This window comes from Argentina anserina, chromosome 3 (assembly GCF_933775445.1).
Source record: "Argentina anserina chromosome 3, drPotAnse1.1, whole genome shotgun sequence".
Classification (NCBI taxonomy): domain Eukaryota; kingdom Viridiplantae; phylum Streptophyta; class Magnoliopsida; order Rosales; family Rosaceae; genus Argentina; species Argentina anserina.
Genome location: NC_065874.1, coordinates 25,435,287 through 25,445,769, shown reverse-complemented (window position 1 = coordinate 25,445,769; position 10,483 = coordinate 25,435,287). Strand labels below are relative to the sequence as shown.

Here is a 10,483-nt window from a genome sequence, read left to right as displayed (position 1 = left end):
AGAAGAGGAGCTATACATTTTATAAATTAGAATCAATGTTATCTAGGCCTATATATTCAAAGAGCTACCTAAAAGAAATACCACATCTTGCCTACAAACTGTTACTTAGAATAGTGTATGTACATTAGTGTATGTCTTCTATCATCTTTCAATATCTCTAGAGGCTACAAGAGTAACTAGTGAGCAAGGTATCTTGGTAAATCATTATTCACAATGTACAGAAAGAATGGTGAAGGATCACAGACTGATTTTACTTCTTTTTGACGACCAAAATAACGTATGCGATGCATCTTGTTAATAAACCAGTAACAACGAGCAAGGCTAAATTACGGTACCAATCCTTGAGATCATAACGATTCTTCATAAGTGAACCACATCTTGTTATTATCCAAACTCCAGAGTACCTGAAATTAAAAGAAAGCAAGATGCACTAAAAAATCCGCATGACCAGCAATGGCAGGCAGTGATTGCATAAATAAGGATGGTGCTCTCAAACCTTCGGGCATTTGATATGACAAATGATTCCATAGCCCACTTGGTGTAGCAGAAGTCAGATATTACTTCCACAATATCACTTTCAATAGTATTGTTTGCTATTAGAGTCAAAACGACTGGGAGAAGCACAGACCACTGCATATCAGAAGAGTGGTTTAAAATTTGAAGATACACACAAATATGTATTACATCCTGAAGCCAAGAACTTTTCTATGATAAATATCATCTTACCAGTTGGGCTGGACCGGGATTCAGGTATATGGACAATGCATAAGCGATACCAGTTACGCAGTAAACCAAACATAACAAAACAACATAATTATCTCCGACAGTTGATCTTGGATTGTTGAAGAAATAGAACATGGAGAGGTAAACAAGAGGCTTGATGAGTGTATTAAAATGATCAACCGTATCTTTTGCAAGAAAGTAAGCCAAGCTACTCATGCCAGCAGAGCTCTCCCTCCAGTAGTGCAATTTATCCAGTCCAAACGTTCTCAAAGCTGCAATCTTGCCCAGGAGAGCTGAAAGTGAAACAAAGTGGGTCATGTGAGACGGTGAGAAACACACATCCAGTAAAAGCTATCATTGATAGTCTGGCATTTTCATACACAAACACTGGATGTCCAACACAGAAATAAAGGATACAACAGCTTGCTTAAAAATGGGGACACTAGTGGATAGGGGTCGACCAATCAGCAGCCCTTCTGTTCAATATTTTTATCTGTAATTGTTCATCAGTAATTGGTTTAGTACGTCTAAGAGACTGTCCTGGTATAGTTACTTACGTTTTTAAGAGTTTAGAATTCGGGATCTAGGCATCAGCCCTGTATCTCCTAATAATCAGGCTCAAATGGCAGCATATTAAATCTATTTCAAATTAAAATTATAAGATACAGTTTTGTATAGCTTACAATTATCTCCAAACCCAAACAGTAACGATACATCCAAAACCATAAAGTGAAATTACCACAGAATAATTCCGAAGGAAGTGCATGATCATAAAGGGAGAATATTTCACTTACAAACTGCTATGACAGTGTACATATAACCTTGATACCCGAAAGTCTCCTCGCTTACTTTAGCAAGAACTCCCAAGCATAATCCAGCAAGCAATAAAATAAGAAAATCTATAGCTTGTGTCCTCGATTCTCGTAATCGCTGCTTACCAACCCTGAAAATTCCGGGCACACAATGGGTCAAGCTGCACCATTTTCAAAACAACCGAGGGATTGCGGTGCCGACTTTTGGAACATCACATTAGAGTATCAGTGGACAATGCAGAATAGATATATAAGGATGCTTAATTGTTAATTGCAAGATCTGTAAAGATAATGTACCAATATCTACTCGTCTGGTTCTTATGTTTTTGAACTTCAACCAGTGAAATGAATTGTTGCCACAAAAACAGTATAAAATGTGTTTGGGACTACTGCAAAATGTGGAACTGAATTCTACCTTCCACAGCTAGAAGTTCTAAAATTATAATGACCCATGCATAGTATACCATACACATTATATCTTTATAGCTCTAACTAATTTAGGAAGTTTTCTTTCAATGAAAGATTAAGTATGGGCTATCCACCTGCCAAGGAAGTATCTGTATTGCAGGACCATGCCAGGGGTCTTCCTCTCTGATAGATCGCTCTTCTTTAGAAGATTATGCTGTAAATTGTCCTTTTTCACCTCAACATGACACTTGACATCCTGCCAAAAACCCTCCCCTCCAGAGTTAGGAACATTTTCTCCTTGACCTGAAGTGTCACTTGTTGATGCAGCCATTCCCTCAGAACTCTGAAGCATATCCATAGGAACTGGGTACCCATTATGAAGCATCCACCTAACTGGTAGTTGTTTATAGTTCACAGCGGAGCTTGTGCTTGGTTTTACTAAACCTTCCAAAATGTCAATGAAATAGTCTGGAGGATTGACACGATCAGGAACAGTAATCCCAAGGCTTGCAAAGTACTCTTCAACTTTCTTCACTGATCCATGATACACTGTAAGCCCACCTTTAGCGAGAAGTATCAAATCATCAAACATCCTAAACAAGGTGTAGCTGGAACACCAAAAGCATTATAATTAGGTTAGAAACTACTTCAAAAATTACACTAGAGAAAAAACTGAGAACTTGATCGGAGTGAAATATATATTCGTTGCACATCCCCAGCATTAAGTTACTCCAAAGGTCCACAAAGTTGCACAGAAAAATCCGTATCCCAATTCCAAGGATATTTTTTTTATAGTTTTTGATTTGCGTATTCCTTAGGATTATAAAGAACGAAGTAAAGTTAAAAAAATAGGAAGTATGTAAGAATGCATAAGCAACATGTTTTGGACCATGTTAAAAAGACTTTATCTCAACAAATTGATAAAACAAAAGTTACCTTAAAATGTGCATTCTAGCATTTAATAAAAATTAAATTACCTTGGCTGGTGGACAACCATGCAAATGTTAACTCCTTCAAGAGCCTCACGTCTAAGAGCTCTAAGTAGCAGATTAGAAGATGAACTATCCAAACCAGATGTGGGTTCATCTAAAATAAGAAGTGATGGTTCCATGACCATTTCTAGCCCAACATTTACTCTTTTTCTTTGACCTCCAGAGATTCCTCGTTTCTCTACTGTCCCAACTATGGAATCCCGCACTGCCTGCAAGCCCAAGGATTCAATAACTCTTTCTACAACCAACACCTTTTCTGGTTGAGGCAGTTTGGAAGAGAGTCTACAGTAAGAAATTCCAGAAAGCGACAGATGGCAGAAGAAACTAATGTCAGTACCAGTAACTCAGTAAGTGGTTGTGAGCAATGAGATAAGCATTGAGAAAATGAAATTCATTATATAATAAAAAAACAATATTAAACGAAAAAAACCAAAAGAAGAGCACAGATTATCATTGTCAAAACTTATCAGTGCCTTACTTATCCAAGAAAGTGGCTATGCTTTGTTAAAATAAATAAATAAATATTGGCTATGTGGAGTTATACCAACTACAAGAAAACTTGCTTTTTACATTTTGGTTTAAAATTCAGTTAAATGAGCAATGATGTAATGTACATATGCGATCACATTTCTCATATCCACTAGATTTGAATCCAAGACCTTCTGCAATTAGTGCTCCGATACAATGCTGACAACCACTGGGACCCTAAAACCTACACTAACAGAGCAGACTAACAACAAATGAGCTGACAAGAATGCCCCAGAAGTATCCTGAAGGATGGTACTAAATAGGCATACCTGCATCTTGCACTGAACCAGAGATTTTCTTCCACTGTCAAATTGCCATGCACGATATCATCTTGTGGAACAAATCCAACGATTTTCTTATATGAGTGGATAGATTCCATTTTTCCATTTACAAGAACCATACCACTCATGGTGCACCCTCTCACTTTTCCTAACAAAGCAGAAAGAAAAGTTGTTTTTCCTGCTCCAGATGGACCCATGACAGCTGAAACCCTGCCGGGTGATATTTTCCCAGTCACACATCTTAAAAGATGTATGTTTTTCCCTTTCAATGTGAGCGTTAGATCTTTAAAAGCAACCTCAATTGGAGGCCTCTTTTGGATTTCAATTTCACCAGCCATCTGTAGAACCCCAGAGAAGGTTAAGTTTGCAGCCTGCTCCTGTAAAGCCTTTTCTTTCTCAATCTGACCATATGCATACTTGAAAATCTGACTCTGAGTATGCAACTGCTTACCTTTTGGTGCATGCTTTTTAATATTTTTATCCCCTATCTCTAGATTGAAACCTTCATGACTCTCTGGGTCATTCTCAATAGCATGCATCATTTGTGTGAGGTTGCTTTTTTCCTTTTTCTTTCCTTTAGATGTTCCAGCTTCAGAAGCACCTACTGAGCCCATAGGTGGCAAGGCACCATCTGTTCCAGGTTTAGCTTGTCCCATTCCTTTCAGTTGGCCTGAATGTCGGGTGGATTTTCTGCGAGAAAATGTACGTGAAAACTGTGTTGACAGTCCAACAGCATGCTTTTTAGCAATGTCTTTTGCAGATTTCCATTTTTCGCGTGCTTGTGCTGTTTCTCTAACACTTTGAACAGCCTTTTCCCTGGATTTTGCTTGTCTTTTCTCTCGAGTGGAAAGAACTTGATCAGTACAGTTGTATATAATGAGAAGTATAAATATTATTGCAGCCTGCGTTTACAAATGAAGGTCACAGTTACAATGGAGGCCTATCCCATTAGGCGCGACTTGAATATAGAAGAATATATAGTTTAATCTATTTCATAACACATTTGAAAAACATAATGCACACTTTCCAAATATAGTTAAGCTGTGAAAATTATGTTCATCATCTCTTCACTTTCAAAAGACAAGTGAGATCACTCACAAAAAGCAGGATACCATATGCAGTAATATTTTGATGATCCGACCGCGACTTACAGCTTGCCATTTTAAAACATCCTGCAAACAGTAATGGTTATTACCATAGACTAACTCAAATCAAAATCAGCTAATATATAGTTACACCCCAGAGGTATCACTATAACATCTTCCAACATGTACACGATACTAACACAACAGTTTTCATAGGTTGGGATACAGGAACTAAGTAGCAAGGGTAACACTTTCTCTCAAATAATAACCCCAAACTACTGCGCCTGAAGAGAACCAGTCCTTGTTACTAATTCTAGAATCTCAAGTTCTCAACTCTGTACCCTCAATCTTTGCCTCTTTGGACACCACATTAGGCATAAGGCAATTGGTGGCTTATTTTACCTCTAAGCCTTGCCGTGGTACATATAGAAGGACATTCATTTAATCTCTCCTAATTGAAATATTCTTAGGAAGCCAAAACCCATATAGTATTGTCACAAATGCAAGACCGGCGTTCGGAATTGATATTTCTGGTTTCATCAAGACTTTCTAAGACACAACTCCACAAGATGATTAAGTTGAAGATAGAATTCTGCAGGGTGAGGATCATACAAAATGGATGCCGACAATAACCTATACCCCTAGTAGGAAAGATGCCTTCTTTGACATATCTGATATAATAGTTTTGCCTGCTTTCCTTATGAAGTAACTGTGTTCTTATATAGTCAATATTTCCATGTCTACAACTATAATCACATTTGGACTTAAATCTCATAATTAGATGTCCCTAATTAAAGTCACTTCAAAAGTTGAGGTCCTGGCCATCTCTTAATAACAAGAAGGCAAAGTAAAATGAAGGTTTTCCTGATGAAAAAACATATGTGCAAAGAAAAATGTACCTTCCTCAGATGTGGAGCCCAGCCGGCAATAATGTCTGCAATGATGTACAGGAACTTTATCATCAATATAAATATAGATAGCAACAGATGTTAATTATTTTGGTTTAAAAAGGAAGCTTCACAAATTTATAAATTCCATAAATAAAGGGAGTAGATGACTCCATGGATTGATTAAACAACTCCGGAAAATACAAAACCCAGGTTTTGAAAATGCAAAAGCACACTGAACTAAGAAAGAAAAAACCACAACAAATTCAAAGTCGTAGAAGTTTGGGATAATTATCAATACCCACTACTGCAAGGACTTTTCTGGATGCTAGACGGACAGTACGAACCACCCGGACAAAATATCGCTTTACTACTCATGACATCAGCCCACCTATCTGCTCCTCCGCAACTATGGTTCTTCCCTGGAGGTAGCTGATAACGATATCTGTAGAATATTTCTGCTGATAAATATTAATGTATGCTAAGCATAAGAAGAATGCCATAAGAAAGAGATTTTGATAGGAAGACCAAATGATGGAAGATCAAAAGCTCCAAAAAGAATATGAACTCACGGTGTGCATGCACCAGTACTGTTATTAAGCTCTCCACGTGGGCAGTAAGCACCTTTTGGGCAAGCTTCACAGAAAAATTAGCAAACAAAAAGGAGTCAGAAAGACCCAACCATGTCAAGGACTACTTGATAGGCTTCTGTAATATTATTCTCCAATATGCAACAATTGAACACATGAATGAGCACAAAAGCATATATGAAGAACGACATATATAAGCATCAACGTATGAAAATTCATTTTATCATATAATTATTGCCACATCACAGTGGGCATCAGTTTCCTCAAAATTCAAACATATTCACGTGCTATTTCTTAGTAATTGGGACAATGTTGTGTTTCAGTAATATTGGTTAGCAGTCCACATCTTTCAGCTAGGATTCTCACTGGACAACTTGTCTCCTCTATTGTACTTGAATTTTTTTTCAATATATTTTTGCCAAAAGAAATTGCAGAATAATTTCCAAATCTATAATAAATGATTATCAACACTTTGGTGGAAATTGTCCAATGAACAAATAGGGTCTCTTGTATGTGCTATCTTTGATAACAAAGCAATAACGATATCTCGATACTAAGCAACAAATTCAGTATTGGATAAACAACCAGTCAAGAACCATGTTATCTCGATAGAAATTAGAAACGTTCAGATGGGTCATAGGTAATTATTCAGCAGGTTTCAAGGACTTACGGATCATGCAAGTAAGACCATGCGGGCAGAAAAAACCCGCACAACAAGGTGCACAAGCTTCAGTTCTGCTAGGGACATATGTTTTATTTTTCACGTCAACTTTCTCAACAGTTCCACAAGCCCACCCAGGTTCACATCCAGGATTCCAAGTAGTCAGGTTACAGTTCTTATTGGGTTTCAATTTACTGGTTCCCTTGAGATCTGTTAAGCTTTGACCATACAGCGATAGTTCTTTAAAAGAACACAATCGCTGCATAATCTCTCCCATTGATCCACCTTACAACAACATCAGAAACTGGATTCAGATGAAACTAGCTATACTGTTGAACTATTGCAAGTAGGATACATAAAAAAGAGAGAAAAGAGGAATTATCATATTGGGGGGTTTGCACTGCTATGACCTCTAATTCGACCCTTTGTTCTTTATAAATCGATGCCAAAATACTGTTTTTAACGATTTAAGAATATAAAGAAATATATAATATGACTCCAAATATCCAACAACGTAAAAAAACAGTAATAAGCCTGTAAAAGGCATCAATTCAAGCAAAAAAAAAAACACAAACAAACCTAGTGCTCGACTACACGCAACAATGCAGAATTGCTAACATCTCCTATTCCCTGTAACACAAACTGGCCCATATGTTTTACAAAATAAAATTGGCATCCAATACGATCAGTGTTTTCTCTGCTTTATATCTACCTTCGACAAAGAAAACCAATTCAAGTCTTTCTCACCTGTCAATGTAACATAATTATTCGATACGAAAATGTAGAGTGGAATATACTCTTCACAACCTAATCGGTTTCTCCGAAAAGTAAGAATGAAGAAGAAAAAAACAACAGAGTGAGCAGGTACCCAATTTTTTGGCGCAGTTGGAAATGAAGGTTGAATCGTCTGAGAAATTGAAAGCTCCATTCCAATCCTCGTCTCTAAAATTAAAATAAATAAATAAAAAACCACATATTGATTCCAACTCAAATCAAATCAGTATAAACGAAAATGAAAAGCAAAGCACTCACACGTCAATGATGCAGTAGCTAAACTTATCCTGCAGCTCAATTTTGAGAATCGGCGTGACGTTGGAGAATGAATCCAAGATCATACTGGTGGCGTAGCCGCTGAACGCGGAAGGATCGCCGCCTCCTCCTCCTCCGCTATCGTCGCCTCCATCGTCTCCGCCGCCGATATTGTCGCCGATGCCGCCGCCGAGGTCCTCGCTGGAAACAGGGAGAAGCGGCGGCCAGACGAGGCTGAGGGCGAGGAGATGGAGGAGAACCCTAAGAGAGAGAAAGAGGTGCTCTCTGGTGACCATGTCGAGAGCGTGAGAGAAGCGAATGTGATTGGATTGGGGTGGTGTGGAGGAATTGAATGAATGGGTGGGTTGGGGGTTCAGGGATTTGGGGGGAGGCCATGAGAGAGAGAGAGAGAGAGAGAGAGAGAGAGAGAGAGAGGAGATTGCGGAGGAAGAAATGGCGGGGAGAAAGATTTGGCGAAGGAAAAGGGAGAGAGAGTCGCGCGTTTTTGCCACTTGCTAAAAAGTAGATGATGTTTCAACGAATTACAAAGTTAACGGGCTAATTTATATACGACTAATTAGAAAAAAAAGTCAAAAACAGTTTGAAAATTAAGATTTAGTCACTTTTTTAGAAGCATTAAACCGTTACCCAAGAATTTGACAAAATTTACATTATGCTACTCGTCAAACTTTTTTTATCCCTCTCTTTCTCTCCCTCTCTCTCTCTTTTGGGTTAACCTCGACCTCGTGGTGTGGCAAAAATCCAACGACTTCAGCTCTATCGCCTCGCAGCTTCTCCACGGGACTTCGACTCCACCCCACCTGATTCAGGCCCCACAGCATGGTCGCCGAGATTTTCTCTCTTTTCGCCCTCTTCTGGATCTACGTCGGACCCAACCTTCACCACACCACCAAATTTGACTACTCCAGCTCCACCGACGAGCTTTCATGTCATATGTGTAAACTTTCAGGGTGGAAAGTTTGCAAAAATAGAAAAATTAAGGAGGGAGTGCATGCAAAGGTTTTATGGTACTTTCCTCCTATTCCTAGGTGTAAAAGAATATTTCAATCACCTGAAACGGCTAAGAACTTAACTTGGCATCCTACTGATGTGGTACAATGGAAGTCAGAAGATGAGAAATGGCTTGCTTTTGGGGATGAACAACGCAACCTGCGACTTGCTTTGTCTTCAGATGGTTTCAACCCATACAGTAACTTAAGTAGCAAGTATAGCAGTTGGCATGTCATCTTGGTTGCCTACAACCTGCCTCCATGGTTGGTAATGAAAAGGAAGTACATGATGCTAAGCTTATTAATTTCAGGCCCTCGGCAACCAGTATATGACATAGATGTTTTCCTTCAACCCTTGATAGATGATTTAAAGCTTTTATGGGAAGGATTGCATGGGGTTTATGATTGCATTTAAAATGAAACCTTCACTCTTAGGGCTGTCCTGATTTGGACAATTAATGACTTTCTAGCATTTGGTAACCTTTCGGGTAGCATAACTAGAGGTTATAATGCATGTCTAGTTTGTCTTGACAAAACAAGACCAAAACATCTAGTTCATGGAGGGAAGATGGGGTGCATCGGTAACCGGAGATTTTTTAGGGAGACACCACCGTTATCGGAGGCTAAGGGCTGCTTTTAATGGCCACTGGAACATGGACCAGCTCTGGTGCGGCTGACTAGAGAAGAATTGTTAAGGAGGCTGGACACTGATGTTTCACCTTGGCCTTTTGGGAAGAAATATCTCCCTCCACCTTATAAGGGTGCTGAAGATGAAACTAGGCCCTGTTTTGGAAAAGAAATTTGTCTTCCTTCAGCTTGAATATTGGCAGTATCTCCTTGTTAGGCACTGCCTTGATGTCATGCACATCGAAAAAAATGTGTGTGAGGCTTTAATAGGGACATTGCTGAATATTTCTAGTAAGACGAATGATGGAATTAAAGCTAGGTTAGAACTGGTGGAAATGAAGATCATATTTGGTTTGCATCCTAATTTAGATGGTCCCAAAAGCAAACGCTTACTATTAGCAAGTTGGAACTTGACCATAGATGAGAAAAAATGTGTTTGTACTTCTTTTTTTTGGCATGAAGGTTCCAGCTAATTATTCATCAAATATATCGAACCTGGAATCGATGGATACTTTTTCTTTGAGTGGACTTAAATCGCATGTTTGTCATGTTTTAATGCAACAACTACTCCCTATTGCAATTCGAGGTGTGTTAGAAAAGCCAGTGAGAGTTGCAATAATGAGGCTTTGCTTCTTCTTTAGTGATATATGCATTAAAGCGATAGATCATGAAACCCTTCCAAGAATCCAAAGTGACTTGGTTTTGACTTTGTGCGAGCTTGAGAAGTATTTCCCTCCGTCTTTCTTTGACATATGTGTCTATTTACCAGTCCACTAATAGGAGCTCTTTGTGCGACGTTCTTAACATGTTGTACCTCCATTTGTACTTTTCTTAGTCGTTATTGTTGTAA

At 38.6% G+C, this 10,483-nt stretch overlaps 1 protein-coding gene across 1 annotated transcript; it reads right to left on the bottom strand.

Annotated features, from left to right (window-relative positions):
• On the bottom strand, nt 1–8,498 carry LOC126789388 (ABC transporter G family member 28-like). The gene is made up of 14 exons (XM_050515531.1): nt 8,000–8,498; nt 7,836–7,909; nt 6,977–7,252; nt 6,289–6,352; nt 6,018–6,161; nt 5,729–5,763; nt 4,843–4,916; nt 3,733–4,646; nt 2,921–3,217; nt 2,078–2,551; nt 1,518–1,666; nt 727–1,016; nt 497–630; nt 1–404 (listed from the first exon to the last, which is right to left on the bottom strand). Exons 1-14 carry the CDS (start codon nt 8,290–8,292, stop codon nt 251–253), a joined length of 3,372 nt encoding a protein of 1,123 aa, XP_050371488.1. The 5' UTR covers nt 8,293–8,498; the 3' UTR covers nt 1–250.
• Between the last annotated feature and the right edge of the window lie 1,985 nt (nt 8,499–10,483).